The sequence below is a fragment of the Lycorma delicatula genome, chromosome 6 (genome assembly GCF_047948215.1).
Source record: "Lycorma delicatula isolate Av1 chromosome 6, ASM4794821v1, whole genome shotgun sequence".
Lineage (NCBI taxonomy): Eukaryota > Metazoa > Arthropoda > Insecta > Hemiptera > Fulgoridae > Lycorma > Lycorma delicatula.
In genome coordinates, this window is record NC_134460.1 from 63,759,049 (window position 1) to 63,779,861 (window position 20,813).

General features: G+C 30.8%; 2 protein-coding genes across 2 annotated transcripts in view; both read left to right on the top strand.

Moving 5' to 3' along the window:
• Positions 1-16,097, top strand: part of frtz (WD repeat-containing and planar cell polarity effector protein fritz) — a 51,177-nt gene extending 35,080 nt beyond the window's left edge. Inside the window, exons 10-15 of the mRNA XM_075369235.1 lie at positions 4,962-5,197; positions 7,957-8,080; positions 9,867-10,027; positions 11,864-12,078; positions 13,985-14,261; positions 15,994-16,097. Coding sequence (XP_075225350.1) covers positions 4,962-5,197; positions 7,957-8,080; positions 9,867-10,027; positions 11,864-12,078; positions 13,985-14,261; positions 15,994-16,052 — 1,072 coding nt within the window. The 3' untranslated portion in view covers positions 16,053-16,097. The remainder of the gene's footprint in view (positions 1-4,961; positions 5,198-7,956; positions 8,081-9,866; positions 10,028-11,863; positions 12,079-13,984; positions 14,262-15,993) is intronic.
• A 3,046-nt stretch (positions 16,098-19,143) lies between these two features.
• LOC142326872 (uncharacterized) lies at positions 19,144-20,363 on the top strand. The gene is made up of 2 exons (XM_075369605.1): positions 19,144-19,313; positions 19,400-20,363. The coding sequence occupies exons 1-2, from the start codon at positions 19,144-19,146 to the stop codon at positions 20,361-20,363; spliced, it is 1,134 nt and encodes a 377-aa protein (XP_075225720.1).
• Positions 20,364-20,813: the final 450 nt, after the last annotated feature.

Sequence of the window (20,813 nt, forward strand, 5' to 3'; positions counted from 1 at the left end):
GGTAAAGTTAGGCTTACCATATTTTTGGATCTAACCCAGGACATATTTTTAAAATTACTTAAAAGTCTTAACAGTTTACTGAAACATTAAACTTTATTTATTCAGTTGTATTTTTCACTAGACTTGATATTTTTCAGAAATGGTTTGTTCATTTTAATTACATCATAAAGTTCACAACAAGAAAGTTTTTAATTAATTTTAAGATTTAGTAGATGTTAGATGTTTAGATAATGAAAACCTACCCCTTTCTGCAGACCGAATGTTCCCTGTAATTGAAAAAACTCTCTCAAGTGGAGCAGATGTCCCAGGCAAAGACATCGCAAACTCAACCATTTTAGAAATATTGCAACATGAAATATCAGTCTTTTGAAACACCTTAAAAATTGCTTTCCGCTTCTCTTCAGTAGTATCTGGTACGTTTTCAGAACTTGAACCAAACCTAACCTTTTGGTTTTTAATTACCTGGTTCAACAATGTACGTTCATCAGATAAATAGGTCATCAATATTTATGTAATTTTTTATAATTTCATTAACAACTTGTGTACTCTGTTCTAAATAAGATCAGGCAATTTGAGTTCATAAATTTATCTGCTGAAACTTACTAACTTTATCAAAACTGGTTCTCCACAACTCTTAAGTATTGGTTAATAGAATTATAAAAATTGTCTATGCTTGAGAAGAATTTTTGTTCCTGAACATCATTATTTTCTTTTAGGGTGCATAGCAGTTCTTTGGCAGAAGATTGTATAAATTTGTGGGTTTTTCTTTGCTGAAGTTGACATATTAATTCAGAATATGTCTGAAATGCTTCTGCTGCTGTGATAGAATTAGCTTCCAATTTCAGAACTACATTATTAAATAACTTTAGAGTACCATATAAAAATTTCAAAAATAGTTCACTTTTCATTTTCAAAAAATCAAATAATAATTTTGGGCATTTGTCACAAAATAAAAAGTATGATTTTAGGCCAAAAAAAATGGAAAGAATTCTTTCTATTGCAGCTAACAAACTAGGGACCTTGTGCTGCTAGAGATAATACGTTTTTGTAATCTATTTCCATAAATTCATGAACTCTTTAAGTTTCATTACTGTTGCTGTATATATGTGAAGATATTTATAAGTTTTTATAACAATAACGTCTATGTCCAGGAATAGAGAATGAGATGCTGATTGTACTGAATTGTGTACAAAGTGGGCTGAACAAACAATTCCTAAAATAGGTCTATCTGAGTCACTTTGATCTTTTCTGAACATATCTTCATTCCCCTTTCTCTTCACACCACCAAAATTACTGTTAGTGTTAGCAGTATAACAAATCAACTTTTCTTCAAGTTTGTATTTTTTCACATAGTGAAAAAGATACTGAGTCAAAATTTGAGCAGTTTCACCTGACACTTAATCGAAATTTAAAAGTTTAATTTGAATTCCTTTCTCCAGACTGAAATATCTTACAACAATCGAAACAAGTTTTACTCCACTTCTGTTTGAACTATCCATTGTTACTATTACATAATTAATGTTTTTCAAAGAACGCAACACATTATCAAATATAAATGGTGAAATAATATTAACAATAATTGCCTCAGTTTTGGTTCTAGCAGATGAAAATTTTGGGTCATATAACTTTTAACCGGTTTAGATGTGCTGTCTGATGTTTTGAAACTGAGTTCATGTCTGGCAGTGTGGTATGAAAATGTAGCTTCTTTAGCAGCACACTCCAAATCTCACTGTTATTGTTATTCCCATCTTTGGCTTTAAAAAAATCTCTTATGTTTGCTAAAGTAGCACTCCAGTGTTTAGCTGTTTTCACATGGTCTTCAATACCACCCTTTTCTTTATGTGCAACAGAAAATTCTCCAGTACCTAATGTGCAATAAATTTGTCCGTTGTTACTGCCATTATACAATTTCAAAAATTTGTATTCCTGTTGCAGGTTAACATTAAACACACATTTACTTTTGCCCATTGCTAAACGATGAGACAAAAAACTAATAGATAGAATGATCAAAAACATGTAGACGAGTTACTTCACACATGAAAATAACATAAACACATTACCCCTGTGGTGTTGCCAAATGACTAAGTAAAAGATTGTGGCGAGACTGGTAGCCACGCTTCCATCAAAATCAATGTCAGCGCTTGCTCCAAGGTCAGCTGAGAGGCACGACTGTAAGGGAATGTTTAAAAATGCCATATCAAACTTGTAGGTCTAAAACTAAAAATAAAATCCTCGCTAGTTATAAAATTCTCAAACCCCGAACATTTTTGCAACCCTAGATAGCACTAAAAAACCAGGACTGTCCAGATTAATCCCGGACGTAAGGTAAGTCTAGGTAAAGTAGAATGGGAATGGTATGGTCAACTCACTCTATAGTTATTATTTAGTACTAGCTTATACAATATATCATCATCAAATCTTTGTTCGTTTTAACATATTGATATATAGAGAATTAAAATATTTAACATATGATGATATAAAATTAAAAAACGAAATAAATATCAAATACATCGCCATAGCTAACGGATATAACAAGAATTTAATAAACAAATTACTTAGTATAATAAAATACAAAATCTACATAAAAGATAACAAAATTAACTAATAACAACAATAATATCTATACTAAAATCGAGTATAATATAAATTACAGAAATTTCTACAAAATATTTAAATTGTTTGGTTTAAAAAGTGCTTATGTAACTAATAATAAAAAATAAAATATATAAATAATATAGATCCATCTAAAACAATAAAAAACGGTAATAAAATTAATTTAGATGGACAAGGCATATATAGCTTAAAATGCGCATATTGTGAATTAAAATACATTGGTAAGAGCAATCAGTCATTCTCTGTTAGAATACAAGAACATATGAATTGTATAAAAAGAGATCAAATAGAAAAATCTAATTTCGCTAAAGATATAAATAACAACCATTATTATAACCCAGAAAATTTTATTGACATACTCGATTTTTCAGATAATATATACCTTACCAATAATTTAGAAAAGTACGATATATATTTTAACAATGATAAATTAATAAGCAAACAAACAAGATTTGATAATGATAGATTGTATAAGCAAGTACTAAATAATAACTATAGAGTGAGTTGACCATATCGTTCCCATTCCATTTTACCATAACGGTGGATACATTCATAATGACAGAACATTAAGTCGACATAATTTTGAACACATGATAATCACTGTTATATTTTATATACTTTACTCAGAACAACTTTACACATGACAACGAAGTTTTCGTTTTATTAAGAATATAATATACATTTTTAAGTTCCTGATGATGGAATTCTATTCCAAAAGCACTTGAATACATAAAAATTGTTGATAAGTGGGTTTTTTAATTATACAGTCATACCAACGTTCCATGTTTGATAAAATTATTATACATGTAATTATTATCTGAGATTTAATGAATTTCACCATATTTTCCTAATAATTAAGGTCTCAAGGTAGTTCTTCTTCTGTCTGTAGTCTCCATTCTTCATCAATTTTCACTAGTCCTAAAGTTTTCCTTCACAGCAACTTCTCAAATCTTCTTAGGTTTTGTTTATTTACCACAGTCAGGTTTTAACCATATTTTTAAATCATGTATTATAACTGCTCTAACCAAATTTTCATATATTTTCATTTTTACTGCTCTAGATGCAAGCCTGTTTTTAAAAAGCTTCTTGATGCTATAAAATGCTCTATTTTCTGTTTGTATTTATTCCATGATGCTTTTTCTCATTTTATTCCTCATACTTTTATGTGTTTATTTTTTTATTCTCTGAAAGATGTTTTCATCAACTAAACTGATAAGCAGATATACTAAACTGATTAGCAGATGTTTTCATGTACTTTGTTTTCCACAATACCATAATTAAATAAAAGTTCACATATCACCTTTTTTTTACTTCTACTTTAAAAATTACTTTTGTTTCTTCATGTCTTCATCATCGCTTTCCTTTCCATTATCATTTTTACTAACTGGATAAACTTCTGTGGGAAAGTGTATCTTTCTACTACTTTCTACAGCTCCCTTCATTCAGCACTATTTAATGTGTTTGAAATTTATATGTTATTTCTGATACTAGTACTATCCTGATACTCCATACACAAGATTGTAGTTCAAGCTGTTTTTCTGGGAAGAGAATTATGAGTGACCTTTAAAAATTGTCCATAAGGAAATTATATGGCCCATGCTGTCCAAGGATAGGTGTGAATTGTATTTTCCTCTTTTCTTGTTAATTGAGATGAATGTTAAAGATAGTTTTTTTTTTAAATGTTAACATGATTAGAAATGTAAATAGCAAATAAAAAGTATACAGAGATATTTAAAAATAAATATTATTTAAAAATCATATTTATTAATAATAAAAAACATTTTAATACACAAAAGCATGGAAAATTAATATAACACTCTCTCATGTTTATTATTTTTTCTAGGGCATTTTAAATGCATTTAAACTATGAAAATATTGTTATTATTTTTAATTTGGTGTTAAATATTATTGTTTTTGCAGTTCAGCATTATTGCATATATTGGTATATACTGACATAGGCTAACTTCAGTATTTCATGATCTGTAATACTCTGAAAATTATAAGTTAATTAAGTAAGTAAATTCACTGATGTAAAAATCCATCCTGTTATACATGTAGTCCAAGACAGTTGACTTGTACTGATATCTCTTGTAATAATCTCTTTTATCTATAGATTTAAGATTATATGATAGCATCTAAGTGCAGCATTTAAAGTTAGTTAATATTTCAGTGCTGAAATGGCTAACCTGATGCTTAGTTAATTCACTGCAAAGTAACTAAAATTGTAATTGAATATTAATATCAGTTTTACAACATTTGAACTGCTACATATTAAAGCATTATTATGTTTGAAAACATGTGTTTATTTAGATGATTTTGAGTTTATTTTTCTTTCAATTATTTTTCAGAGGTCCTCTGGCTGTGGTAAGATTAGTAGGTGGAGGTGGTATGTTAAATGATATTCATAGTCCTGGTTTCACTGCTGATGTTTTAGTAGCTCAGTATCTTAGTCTTGGTCAAACAGATAAAGCAGTAAACCTACTTCTCACTTTAAACTGGGATACTTCTGGTTATGTTTGTCTTGCTTGTTTACACCATATTACAAACCATATTCTTCGACTTCCTCTAACTTCAGAAAGAGAAGGTAAGAATGTATGTAGCACATATAGTATACAAAGAATAACTGGTAGATATTTTATCAGTTCTGAGTACTTATTAGTACATTTGTGTATGAGTACATAAATTTCAATAAATTGCATTAGTTTTTATCATTATAAGTGTTTAAAATACGTTTTCATTTATCCTTCCAGCATTATGTGTTGCTGAAGCATATTCATGTTGAAATAAAACCCATTTAAAATACAGAATTACTAATGAAAAGTTTATATTATAAAATTGCATCCTATAATTTTAATTTAATTTTAAAATAAATAATAAATATTTCCTCTTATTCATTCTATCTTTTAACTGCTATAAAATTTATTGGTAAGCTGAATGCTTTGAAAGAGCTGGTAAAATTGAAATTTTAATACGTAATGCGATCATAAATGATAATAATAAAGCAATATTAAATATTACTGGTTGGGTGGCTATTGTAAGCTTCCGGTCCCTGTTTGGGCGTCATTTTGTTGTAAGCTTCTATACTACACCAAATTTAAATTATTTACAAAAATAAAAATTTTAATTTAAAAAAATATTTTTAAGAATAAAAAAAATAAATAAAATGAACTTACAAATGTTGGGATTTGCGAAACAATGTATTAAGACTATGCTGCTTGATAAGTTTACATCCTAAATTTGCTCTTTCGTTTTTACAAAAAAACCAGTTTCAGTAACTCAACACATCAAAAAATGTTACTAACAGCAGTGAATAATTTTACATATAGAATAATTTGACTTACACCCATAATTCGTCTACTTGAAATTTGTAGATCCCTTATTACTTATTTACTTGTACTTATCAGAATTTTATAAATCATCTTATTAATACCATGCTAATATGAAATTGGCCAATCTGAAATTAATTCTAATTATAATTTTGAACATAATTTGTCATTATAACGTGTAACATTTTTAATATTTTTTTATAAAATAGTCAACAGATAAGTAATTTTCTAATGGATCCATGAAGTATTTTTACAGAGAGGCCTTTAATAATAGATTCTCATACCTGTATACAGAATAAAACATAGATTGCAAACCTCCTGAACAGTTTTTTGAACAAAGACACTGCACTAAAACTCACCGCGACAAATCCCAACACAAACTGTGTCTTTTTTATGGTCTCACTGGTTTATCCCCACCACCATTTCTGAGAATTTCTCAGTCTGTGTAGTACATGTACGCACACTAACTTAACACTTTCTGTGGGAAAAGTTTCTTCTATTTGCAAGCATGAAGACATACTATGATAAAATTATACTTTTAGAAAGAATGTGTGATAAAAAATGAATCATGCCATGATTATCGATAATCAGTCTTTTCTGAATAAATCCATCTAACCTTGCATTTTAAAATAGTCTGTTGACATAATAAAAATTTTAAAAATAAAAAGTATAAAATGCAAATAAAGTAACCAACTTAATTAAGCCCTGTGAGCCTGATTTGGTCAAAATTTATAATGGTTACACTTCTTCATTTCATTACAATAAAATAAAATATTTGAATTAATAAATAAATAAAAATACATCATATTAATATAAAATCCTAATTAATAAATTACATAAATAATAAATGAACAGTTAGTTGAGTTTTAAACATGTGTAACTAATTCAGACAGTTTCTCCGCCATAATAAGCTGTGATCTTATTATATCAAAAACTGCTCACTGGTGAATGAATTGAAGTTGTCACATAAATAGGATTGAATGTAATGTGTGTTTTAATAATTTGGAATGGTGATTTGTGACAGTATATTCTGGTAAATGAATAAGGCAACAGGAATAACCATTCCTTATTTTGTGTAATAAATCTAATATTGGATGCTTATTATTTTTCAAAATGATAGAAACCCTGCCAGTTTTTACTCCATTTGAAACCACTCAAAAGAATTGAGTGTACCCACATTTAACATTTATGGTAAACAATGATTATATAATGACAGTAATGTAAAAAAAGAAATTTATTATACTATTATAATATAATTGAAGAAAAATGTATATAAAATTAACTTTAGGTATACTGAAGTTGACAATTGCAATGAACAGACATCTATGAAAGAAGGAAATAAGTACTGATGGTAAGACAAAGCAGGAATTATTCATCTGTACACAATTCCCTTTACGCATTCCTATACAAGAATAAAAAATAATAATCATGAATTTTCTAATTTCAATATATATTGTAACATGTTGAAGAAAAAATAAACATTTTGTTACACAAATACCAAATACAAAATTCTCACAAAAATTAATGTCAGATTTCTATATAAACCATCCTTAAGGAATGAAATAAGGTTAAAGTGGTTTTGTATTTCCACTTTATATTCTGAAAAGACAAAATATTGACAAAAACATCATGAAATGGATGAAACCTTAACATCAGATAGCTATTTATATGTTCCATTCACAGATCAAAATTCAGATTGGTTTGATAATATAGACTAAACGTTGATTTACAAGTACAAAGTAGTAGTTATATAATCATTACAAGTTACAGGAGCACCATTAGTTATGGTATGATTCATCATTATTAGCATTATGTTTCATCAGTATATTAAATCATTATAATTATTCACAATCTTAGGTTCTGCATAGTTTTTATGTTTGAATAAAACAGTTAAAAATTAGAATTTGATTTTCTTTTTAATGGCTGTATTTTGTTTATTAAAACACATTTAAGTTTTATTTAGACTTGGTTAAGTTAATGTTCAGATAATTTTATTTGTTCTGTCTTCTGTTTTTAGTTCAGTTAGAAACGGCTCTTGGCAGTTTTCACGTTCCTACAAGACCTTTAAGTTCTACAACTGAGATGGAATTTGCAGATCCTGTGAGAGATTTGACTAGGAGATTTTTTCATCATCTTTTAAGGTGCTTAAATTAATTGAGAATATCTCAGGCAAATAATAAGGGGTGGAAATGTATAAAAGAGGTTTGAAATTGTATTTTATTTTATTGTGAATACAGTATTATCATTATTTAAATGTAAATATAAAACTAGTACTTATTTAAATAAGTTTACAATTGTTCACTTTTCAACTTTTACTCTTATATATGCATTTCTTCACAATTGGATATTTAAAGTTGAAGGTAAAAATTAAACCAGTCATAATTTTTCTGCATAGTGATGATCTTGAATTGATTTGTTAAAATTTTAGGTTAAAAAGTTGTGCTATTAATTTGGCAAGCATATGTTATCAGTTAAATCCTGAAATAATGAGGGTTGTTAGGTGACAGTATAACATTGATCTTAACTAATTTTATTAAAATAATTAGTTCAAAGAAACTATGAAATTTCACTATCACTTTCAGCTTTGTTGTAATGATTAAATCGTTTCTGCTCATGGATTAGAAAATTGTGTGATAATTTCTAATCTTGGGTTGATTCATCAACTAATGAAGGTTGTGACACTGTATGAACCCTAACTACTGTTGAAAGTTTTAATTAGCAATCAGACGGTTTCATTTGTAACATTCTGCTGAAGTACATTCTGCTTCATAAAGTTTACTTACTAGAATATTGTTAGAATAATTTAATTATTTCTTTAAGGATTCAAACAATCCAGGAATTGAAACTCGCATATTTAAATTACAGAACCATTTTAAATGAATAACTGTTCTGCAAAATGTAAAGAGTTATGTATTTCTTGAATCTCTTTGGTTGTCTGATGATGCACACTTCGCTCTCATATCATGAATGATTGAAAATATTCCTCTGTTTTTGATTTTCAAGAATAAATTCTAGCTTGGCATATGTCGGTGTTGCAAGTGAAAATGTGTGAGCCCAAGTTGTTCATGCACATTATTATTTGTAGAAAACAAAATATTGCATTCAAATGGGTTAGAGATATGATTGAAGGTCATACTAAAATTAGTAAATTTTGTTTGAGTAGCTAAAATTATATGCTATTAATAGCAAAATTTATTAGTTTATGAAAATTTTACATATTTTCCCTAAAATATATTTCTGTAACTAAGTGAATTGACTGTCATAATTCAATATTATCATATTTATGTTTTGAAATTTTCTCTCCCTCTCTTTCAAATTTTTGAAAAAAAAGAAAAAGTAATTGTTTAAAAAAAGTGGTGATTTTGGATTAAAATTTGGGGTAAGTTAAAACTTCATTGATTTCATTGTGAATAAATACAGAAGGGTAAGACTGTAAAATTAGTAGTATAAAGATGATCCTTCTAATTAACTTTTTATAACTAATGTTTTCTTTTAAAATTTCCTTTTGGGTTCTGTCTATTTAGTTATAAGATGGATTTATGTAATATTCTACATTGTTCTTTTTTAAGAAAAAAGTATCAAGATCTACCTGTTAATTTTCAGAGAATTAATAATGAACCTGTTAATTTTCAGGGAATTAATAATGAATTTTCATTATTCATTATTTATACAAAAATTCATTATTAATAAAATTCATTATAATATAAATTATGAAAATTCATTATTATACATTTCATTATTTATACATTTTTCCAACAAACACATGATTGTATTTTCATAGGATGGTATTAGGATTATGTATTAAAATAAACTTCTCTTTTATTTTAAGTTTATGTACTATAATATTATTACAGTTTTATCATATTTCTTTTTCTTTATGAAATACAGTCCTGAAATATGAATAACTTTTTCCTTTTTCTAATTTAGGTATAAAATGTTTGATAAGGCCTTCCGGTTGGCCATAGATCTTAATGAGCATGATTTATTTATGGATATTCACCATTATGCAAGAATAGTTGGAAATGGTGCCATGGCAGATGCAGCATTAGAGAAAGCTGACCAAATATCTGATTGTAGTTCCCATTCACGTAAGTAAATTACAATTTTTTTTTTAATAATAAAATTTATAATTAAATTTATATTAATTATTTAAATTTTTCATTTTGTAACTATAATTTTTCTGGTTTTGATTTAAGGTCTGAACATTAAGAGCACTAATACAGTTTTAACATTCACTAATACAAGAGATCAGAATTTCTTTCACCAAGCAAACCTTCCATGTAGGCAAATGAGAAAAGCAAATATTCATTACAATAAAGGTTAGGGTAGTAACCAGGCATCACTTTTAGCACTTCTTTCTTCTATCTCAGTGGGTGGGGTGGCTACAAAAGTTCACAGTGGAAGATCAGCTACTAAGAACTTCATTGTCCTTTTTACAATAATGGCTGCTATCAGATAACTTCTTATACTCCCAATTTTTTGAGAATGAGCCGTATGTGTGCATAAGGTGTACCAAGAGAAAGAACTTCCTTAATTTCACTGCTCAGTACATTAAAAAATATTATAAAATTGGAATTATTTAAGTGGAATTGTGTTATCCATTAATGTAATTGCGATTGGTATGAGTGATGAAGAGTAATTGATATGTCCAAAATGTAGACAAATTTTAATGTAGTTTTGTATATCTATTACATCACACTCATATAGATGGTTAGCATTAACTTAATCGTGCTCAGGAAACCTGCGCTAGATGTCTGGAAACTTCCAGAGTATCATACAAATCAGTCAACCAATTCATACAAATGAGCTGCAAGGCTGTCTGATTTCACAGTAAGAAAAAAGTTTATAGATGATTTCTTAAAACTGATTATCATGGTGATTTTCCTGCAGACAGCTGTGAAAAAAATTTGATTTAATTTGTAACATTTAAAACCATTTCATTCCAACTGACTCCACTTTTTACATAATTATTTCTTTATTGCGATGTAAATATTTGAATCATTAAGTTAATTATTGGAATTTTTATTATCTATGCTTTTTTTTCTGTTGAATTATGTAATTTTTCATTTATATGGGAAAGACAGGATTTACTAAATTTTTACCATTGACCATATATGTATTGGCAATCTGAATCTTAAAGTTTTTCCATTTTGAAGTTTGTAGAACTTTTAAAGATGAAGCTCTGATTAAAAGACAATTGATGTCAATTAATATTAGCAAAAAAAAAAAAAAATAATCTCTGTATTTTTTAATAAACAATTTTTATTATAAAACTGTGAGATCTGATCATTTACTATGAGATTACACGTATAAAACGTAACTTTCTTGTTGGGTTCATTGATTTACTTATTTGTATTGTTGGCTACCAGGGATCTGTTAAATATTAGCTTACATAAAAAAAGAAAAAGCCTATTTTATTAAGCCTTGAAATAAGGAAGGTCAACATATGAAGGCTTAAAATTTACTGTTATTACTTTTTCTCCACTGTTCACCATTGTTGTTAGAGTATAATCACAAAATACCTGGTACTTTAGATAATTAAATAACTGGTACTTTACAAGCCACTATTCACTACTGCATAAGAACCAGCCACTTATAGGTGGCTAGTTCCTCTTACATATTTGTCATTGGTCAGGCTCATAGGTCCTAACTAAATAAAATTTCACTTTGTGTTTTGGAACTTACAAATTATGATCAATAATCTGGAATAGTTGTATGATTAACCAGAATTTTCGCTATTTTCATTTCAGTCTTTTTTATATAATCCCATTAATAATCCTATGATCTATAAACTGAAACCTTCAAGTTAAAGTTATCAAATTATCAAGGTTCAGATTATTGGTCTTATGATCATAACTTGAACCTGAAACTAGTTGAAGAAGTTGCTTTGAATTTATTATAATTCAAATTGTTTTTGTGAGTAGGTTCATCAGAATGTGACTGCCAACATTCATCATGTTCATGTAGTAGCAGTTCATCTAGTTCACAAATAAGTGAAGATGGTAATGAGGTAGAACGAGATGAAGGAAGACACTTAATACCACCTCCATTACCAGTTATTAACAGGCCTACAAGTCTCCAATCAAATCCTAGGCAGAAAGTTAAATTCTCTGATACTGTTACACATATTACTGTACAGGTAAAATTTATTCATATGTTCATTAAATTTTTTTTTATTTTTAGAAATTAATTAAAAAAAGATAATAGTTTAAGTTAAAATTGGTTTTTGATTAAATATTGAGATCCTCCATTTCATGTTTTTTTTTTCTGTATCTGTTGATTATTTCTTTTTCAATTAGTTTGAATATTAGCTCATTTCATAATAAAATTAAAAAATAGTACATTGTCTTATTTTATTCCCTAATCATTTTTATGTTAACCAATGCAATTGATTTAAGTGAAATGCGAAAAAAATCTAAAAATATTTCCTATATACTCCTTGTTAAAAATTTTGGCCCTTTAACAACACACTTTTAAAAGTAATTTTTATTAAAAAGAGTATATAATTGTAAAATGGTTTTTTATTTTAAAAAAAAAACTTTTAATATCACTGCTACAGAGCAGAAATTACTGTAACAAACTTACATAACCTGTAATTATAACATACATAACCTTTGCAAGTTATTATTATGGAGTTTACCATTTAAGATAAGATATTACTTAACCCTTCCTTGCAAAGCTATTGTATAAAATCTACACTGGCCTGAAATATTTAGCCACATTTTTTGTTTTGAAGTGTCATTTTTTCTATAATGAAATAATAGTTGTTTTTATTGCAAATACTATTTTTTACTGTAGAGGCAATTTCTTGAAAAATGTTCTATAAATGCATGGATAACTTTTGATAAAAAATTCCCCAACTTGAGACAGGATAAGGAGAAAATGTAATTTAAAATATTTTCTTTATTAATTTGAATTAGATTAAAAAGATGTCAATAAATGAAAGGTACTGTTTGGTTTTACTTCAGTTTTTTTTTTTTTTTTAAAGACAGATTTTAATAATGAAATAAGATTTTATATGTTAACATTATGGATTAAAATAAAAATTTTTGCTTTTTTACCACTACAAGCCGATTCTTTGGACTAATCATAAAAGATATATCATGGCAGATGTATACGAAAGTAACACTATAATATTGTTTCTTTTAGCTATTTTAATCAAGAATCCTGCTATAATTACATCATTATTTTTAGTTGATTCAGATTATAGATACACTTGTATATTACTGATTGATAGCAAAATTTCAAAAGATGGTTAAGAGACTTAGGAACCTCAGCTTTATTCATTAGTCATATCAGCACTTGTTTGACATGTTTTATAATCCTAGATGGAAAAAATAAAATTACTATATAGTCTCACAGGCTGAGTTTTCACATCACTAAGGAATAGTAAAGAAGAGAATGTTTCATCTAGTATTAAAAATTATTAACATTATGTCATAAGTAGCCAATGGCTGGTGACATCCATGATTCTTATCCAAGGAAGAAGAATATAGGTTAAAGAAAGGGAGAAAGTGGAGGTAGGGTATAAACTATTTAAGGGACCACCCCTATGATAGTTTAATATCTTGTCAGGGCCAAAAAAGACTATCAAAATTTAAATTATAACTTTGATAGTATTAAATATACTTAGTAAAACTGGACAGTGTAAAATTTGTCAAACAGAAACCAATGAAAATTAAAATGGCTGTGTAGTGTTAAAGTAATTTTGCAAATTTTGAAGTAGTTTCTTCTGGTAGATGGCTGAAAAATTTTTAAAAGCCAAAAATCACTTATATAATAAATTACTAATAATTTCTTCCTATATCAGAACTTTTATGTACATTAAAATGTAGTTATGCTCTCTCTCTCTCTCTCTCTCTCTCTCTCTCTCTCTCTCTCTCTCTCTCTCTCTCTCTCTCTCTCTCTCTCTCCCCTCTCTCTCTCCCTCTGTGTGTGTGTGTGTCATACAGCAGTAAATTCTTAGTGTTTAAATATATTTTTAATAATATTTATATTATTCATGATATATAATTAAATTGTTTTATTACTTTGCTTTGTTTTAGGATGAAACATCAGGGTTATCGGAAGAAGAAGAAAGGAGGATTACAGAAAGTTTAAATACTGTTGGATTACCAACTGTATATATTTCATCTCCAGGTCCCTTACCCCCACCTATTCCGCAGCCACAGATTCAAAAGCAGCCGATGTATATGTCAAAGAACTTATCTTCATTCCACCAGCGGTTGTTGGAGTCATCACCTTCTATGCCTAGAGCATCATTATCAAGTAGTACTTTACCTCTTTGTTTTAGTAACAAGGATTTTCTAAACAATTCTCAACGTATGTTCATTATTATATTATTTATGTATTAATTTATTCATTCAACTAGCATATGCCCTAATTCATTAATATATCATTGTGTTTTTTAGCAATGGTAAAAAGTTAAAAAAGGCGGATTGCTTTGTTCCTCGTAAGTTTTTTGATACATTTATTATTATCGTAAGCTTTTAAATTTTTACTGTTGTCTTATTGTTACTGTTGCAATGCAATCTGAATTAATAACCAATTCATAACATAAGTATTAACTTTGCTAATGTCAAAATAACTCTGAATGTTTCTTACAGTTTCACTATATTTTTGTAATATAAATAATTCAATATCATTTTCTTGAGATGATTCATCTCACTCTTTAACCTAAACAAAGAAATACCATTTATATGATGCCAACACCAAGAGAGCTTGGTACATGAAGTAGAGGTTAATTTTTGCATCAACAGATGTTACATTAATGTTTTCAGAGTGTTGTCATGTACTAAAAATAGATATAAAAGAATATAGATATATCAAATAAAAGTTTGTTCTTTTGAGGATAAAAGTAACAAAACAATTTGCCAATATTTATCAGTGTGCTTCAGAACTTCTAGGAAAAGTGATATATTGTATAAATAATCATTGATTTTTTACCAGTTGCATTTTAAAATGAACCATATTTGTCGACAAATTTACTTGCAACTCATGGGTTAAAACATCATAGTTGAGGGCCTTAGTGATTATTATCATGTGGATTACGTTGCAAATTAAGTTGTATAATGGTGATTTATTTTTCTGATGTATGATGTTCTACTCTTCATTTGGTGTAGTAAGGCTCAATAATTAATTAATTAATTGTTGTTTTTAAATTAATAGCATTTATATGGAAATAAGAACTGTCTGTTTTTAGTCCAGATTTTGCAGTAGAAAATGTTATAACCTTTTTTTTAATTTTTGTAACCAGTAATATTCCCTCGCTGAGTTAAAGCAGATTTTATAATGAATTATTTCATTACAAAAGGGCTACATTTTGTTGCATTACATTTTCTGTTCTAGTCTTTGTTATAGCTGTTATACTTGTAATGTATCTATGATGCAAGACAACACTGCACCAGTCAGTGATATTCACAGCACAGCCAGCTTCTGTGGTGAACAGTATGAAGGCATCATTTATAGAGCTGAATATAATTTGAATCATATTCAGCATATCGATATACAACCATATATTTAGCTTAGTGAAGAAAGTAATGGAAAACCACTTCACTCCTCATTTTATTTAATGATTCAGGGATTTTAATGCATGGGGACTCTTGTTATTCCTGAGGTTGGCTGTATCATTTTCAAGACTAACTTGTGGCTCATTTCAGATTGCTACAGCTGCTAAAATTGTGGTGTTTAATATAAACAATAATACATATATTTAAAATTTACATTGATTAGAAAAACTGTTATAAAAAGTTGACCAGCTAATTGTAAACAGTGCTTTCTAAAAAGTATTTTCTCCATTTCTGAATTAGAGCTTACTTATATCATCCATCAAATTACTAGTTACATTATATTTGAATAAGAATTTATCCTTTTTCTTGACAGTGTACATTAAGCTAAATGAATTAGAGCATCAAAAGTAAGCTTAAATTTAATTTTTATAACTAAAGTGAAGTTTCATATTTCTTATATGTGTATAATTAAATAACCATGATATATGAAGTATAGTAATTAATATTTTTACTATTAACATTTTACTACTTTTATTGCTTTTCAGAAGACAGAGATGAAGAAGAAAATGGTACTATAAAAGTTGTGCATTTTGGTGTAGTTTGACATTTGTGAATTGTTTTACATAACTGGTCAAATAGTAAATGAAGCTATTCAAGGTAATTATTAGATGTATTTTAAACACAGATTATTATTGTGTTAAATATTGTAATTATTCTTTTAATTTATTATTAGTGTTATATGCTAACTTCTATTTAAGAGCTGAATATTCATTTATCATTTACTTTCTTTTTTTTAGCCTCCAGAACCACCATTAATTTATCATTTACATCTCTTTTTGTGTTTTATAAAAAATATGCTGCACTTACTTTGCTTATTTTATGTTTCATTGATTAGGAGCATAATTGCAAATGTTTTTATAGGAGGCACAAGTATTGTTGCTTCATCAATTTACATAATCAACAATAGTCAAATCTTGGAGAGATAAATCTCAGTGCCTTCTTTCTTGAGCATTTAAGGTGAAATCTGAAAATCTCTAGCTAGGAGAGAAAATAAAATAGTAAAGGGAATTCTTTATTTCCTGATTTAAAATCTTGAAACACTGTTACTGTTACTATCTGTAACTCCCCCCACTGTTATTGTGTATGTTTGTGTGTGAGTATGGTTAACGCAAAAGTTGTACTTGTATTAATGACAAGTTAATCCACAATAACCTATTGACTATGGAACCATTAATTGTAATTAATTTAGGAAATTGTAGAATTAGTAAAAACTGCAAGTGGTGATACTTTTTTCATTCAAATGGAGTTCTTTGTCATTTAATAAACCCAAAAGAGAGGTAGAGATAGAGATGGCAGAATGTAGGAATCCCGCTTAAAGTAAAATAAGTAACAAAAAATTGTATTTTCAGTATGTCAGAAATGAGTCTCCTTTATCTTCATATAATATTTCAACTGTTATTTTGAAATTTCAAGAGAGTTGTGTTAGTGAATTTTTATTCAATTTGTCGGACTATTTCAAAATTTAAGAGCTGAAAAAATCAGATACATGACAGTAGTACGGAAATGGGCATACGGCGTCAGGAAGTGACGTCATCCAAGATGGCGGCTGTCCGCCATCTTGTCGGCCATCTTGTCGGCCATCTTGGAAAATGGCGGACAAGATGGCGGCCAAGATGGCGTCTAGGTCGGCCATCTTGGATGACGTGACGTCGGTGACGCCGTAGCCCGCAGTCTTTCCAACCTGTTTTTTAGGTCGGCCATCTTGGATGAAGTGACGTCGGTGGCGCCGTAGCCTGCAGTCTTTCCGATGTGATTTTTTGGTCGGCCATCTTGGATTGTGACGTCGAAGCCCGCAGTCTTTCCAACCTGTTTTTTTTAGGGCGTTACTCGAGGATGATCCTGGTCGTCGTAGATCGTGCACCGGGAGTCGGCGCAGTCTTTCCAACCTGTTTGTGACGTCATAGCCCGCGGTCTTTCCTCGAGGATGATCCTGGTCGTCGTGGCGACGATGACAAGGTTCTCGTCGTAGATCGTGCACCGGGAGGCGGCGCCCGCCGCCTCCCGGTGCACTATCCACGACGAGAACCTTATCGTCGTCGTCGCCTCGACGCGGATGTTCCTCGAGGAAGATCCGAGGTCTTCGTTGTGGCTCGTGCACCGGGAGGTGGTGTCTGTGAAAAAAAAATTTAGATTTACCTCGAGGATGATCCTGGTCGTCCAGGCGACGGCGTCGGGAGGCGTCGTCGTAGATCGTGCCCCGGGAGTCGGTGTCTGCTGCGCGTGTGTTTGCGCGTGTGTGTGTTAGCGGAGCGACGTAGAGAGAGATGTTTACCGTGCGGGATGCGGCGCTCGACTGACGAACCGTCCGGCCTACGCGTGACTCTCTTGAACAGGAAAACAGTCGCATTTTCCTTATGAACAGGAAAACAGAAATAAATTCTTATTTTTTTCCTTGATTTTTTGGTCGGCCATCTTGGATTGTGACGTCGAAGCCCGCAGTCTTTCCAACCTGTTTTTTTTAGGGCGTTACTCGAGGATGATCCTGGTCGTCGTAGATCGTGCACCGGGAGTCGGCGCAGTCTTTCCAACCTGTTTGTGACGTCATAGCCCGCGGTCTTTCCTCGAGGATGATCCTGGTCGTTGTGGCGACGATGACAAGGTTCTCGTCGTAGATCGTGCACCGGGAGTCGGCGCAGTCTTTCCAACCTGTTTGTGACGTCATAGCCCGCGGTCTTTCCTCGAGGATGATCCTGGTCGTCGTGGCGACGATGACAAGGTTCTCGTCGTAGATCGTGCACCGGGAGGCGGCGCCCGCCGCCTCCCGGTGCACTATCCACGACGAGAACCTTATCGTCGTCGTCGCCTCGACGCGGATGTTCCTCGAGGAAGATCCGAGGTCTTCGTTGTGGCTCGTGCACCGGGAGGTGGTGTCTGTGAAAAAAAAATTTAGATTTACCTCGAGGATGATCCTGGTCGTCCAGGCGACGGCGTCGGGAGGCGTCGTCGTAGATCGTGCCCCGGGAGTCGGTGTCTGCTGCGCGTGTGTTTGCGCGTGTGTGTGTTAGCGGAGCGACGTAGAGAGAGATGTTTACCGTGCGGGATGCGGCGCTCGACTGACGAACCGTCCGGCCTACGCGTGACTCTCTTGAACAGGAAAACAGTCGCATTTTCCTTATGAACAGGAAAACAGAAATAAATTCTTATTTTTTTCCTTTATCAACTGGTTAAATCCGATTGTATCTGCACACACACATTCACACATGTGTGTGTGTGTGTGTGTGTGTGTGTGACTGACGCAATTGGTCGATGCAATATATATACCTCCATCTCTTTGTAAAATTGTTTCATTCATTTACCGATTTGTGATCAGTGAACACGGTATTATTGTAAACTTAAAAAGACTATTAAGTGTAGTTTTTTCATCACCTTAAGCAACTAGGTAAGTTATTTTATGTAATAAGACTAAGGTAATATTAAATGAAATAAAATAAATGACATAAAGAATATAATTAATAATATAATTTTAAAAAAATATATACAAATAAAATATGATTTTATAAATTTTATAATTTATATCTTCTTCTTCTGTTACTGTCTGAAACACACAAAAAAAAACAATTACCATTTTTAAAAAAAACTAATGTTATGATATATGTTATTTTAATTTGTTTCAGATATTACAAAAAAAAATTGAAATGGTATCACCGGTAGTTATCCAAGCAATAAATAACAACGTCATCCGTCTTCGATGGGACTTGTCTGACTCTGAGGAGATGTATCTCCTTTCAACCCTTCTACGGTATCAGAAGAGCATCCTGAACTGTTTGAAGGAAGAAGGCAGACGCTTTGATGGCAACATAAAATGGTAATTTAAAAAAACGTTAAATGTACTGTTTTTATCTTTAAAAAAAATAGTAGTCAATATGTACTAAAATTATTCTGTTTCTACAGGTACGTTGCAGCAAATGTTGAATTGATGAAGCGGACACATCTCGAAGACGGAGTAGAAACTACATATACCAATTTGTATCTGCATGGAAAAACTAGAACGGTGATAAATTTAGATGATAACACCGACGTTGTTGAAGAATCATGGATAGAATCAGTGGAGAAAATTATAGAGACACTGACCAAATTCATCAACAACGGCAGCGGATGGGTAATGAATAAAATAATTTATATTGATTTAAATATTATCCGTTACCGTCCGTTATATGGCGCCTCTAGTTCATTTATAAAAACACCAAAAAAACTTGTAAAAAGAGAGGCAATAGTTAATGTAAAAAATCCGCATGATGAAAAATGTTTCCTATGGTCCGTACTAGCATACCTGCATGACCAACCAGGTCGGAACTATCGTCAGAGTTGGTATGCACGCTTTGAACATGAAATTAACATGAACGGGATATCATATCCAGTAAAGGTAAAAGACATTGATCGCTTCGAGGTGTTGAACCACACAATAAGCATCAATGTCTACGGCTATGAGGAAGATAACGATCGCGTGTACCCGGTACGTGTTACCGAAAACCGCGATCGTACCCACTGCATACACCTATTGCTGCTTGCAGGGGAGACGAGAGATAAATTTCACTACTGCCTTATAAATACCAAACCAGGTAAAAATGGGCTATCTCGTCTCCTTTCAGGTCTTACAAAACATCACTGCAGCAGTCAATATTGCCCTTACTGTTTGCACCGTTTCAGTTCATCAGACCCACATGTCGCTACACAAAACCTAAACCAACATTTGATCGAGTGTAAGCGACACGGTGCACAAAGGATAAGAGTACCCGATCCCGCTAAAGAAAAGGAATGCGTGATGAAGTTCAGGGACTACTCGTCCACACTACGCGTTCCGTATACGGTGTATGCAGACTTTGAATCATTCGTACATTTTTCAGGACCACCTTAAACACTCTCATTTACACATTATATGTCCACTACGATCACGTAATCTGCCAATCCACCAAATATATAATTATCTAATGCCGCCGACAATTCAAATACATCGTCTTCTTCTTCAATATTCGGATAAGACCAAACACAAACGACATAAAACTTTCGCGGAACCAACGCACTATATCGTTTTAAAAATTGATACGTTTGATCTTTCTTTATGGTGCTTTCATCCGAATAATAGTAAATTATTCTAGTATGCTTTAGAATAGTATTAAGAGTTGTTTGCCAGCTTAATGCTTGTAATGACTGAACACCAGTCACATATTCCCGTACTTTTCTTTCCTTGATAGACATAATAAACGCTAGTAGTGAACACTGTAAGGTCTGACAAGTGAATGAAAGTTACAATTTCCACACCACCCATGAGGTATGTAACATAGCGCGTTGAGATTTTTTTTAACGA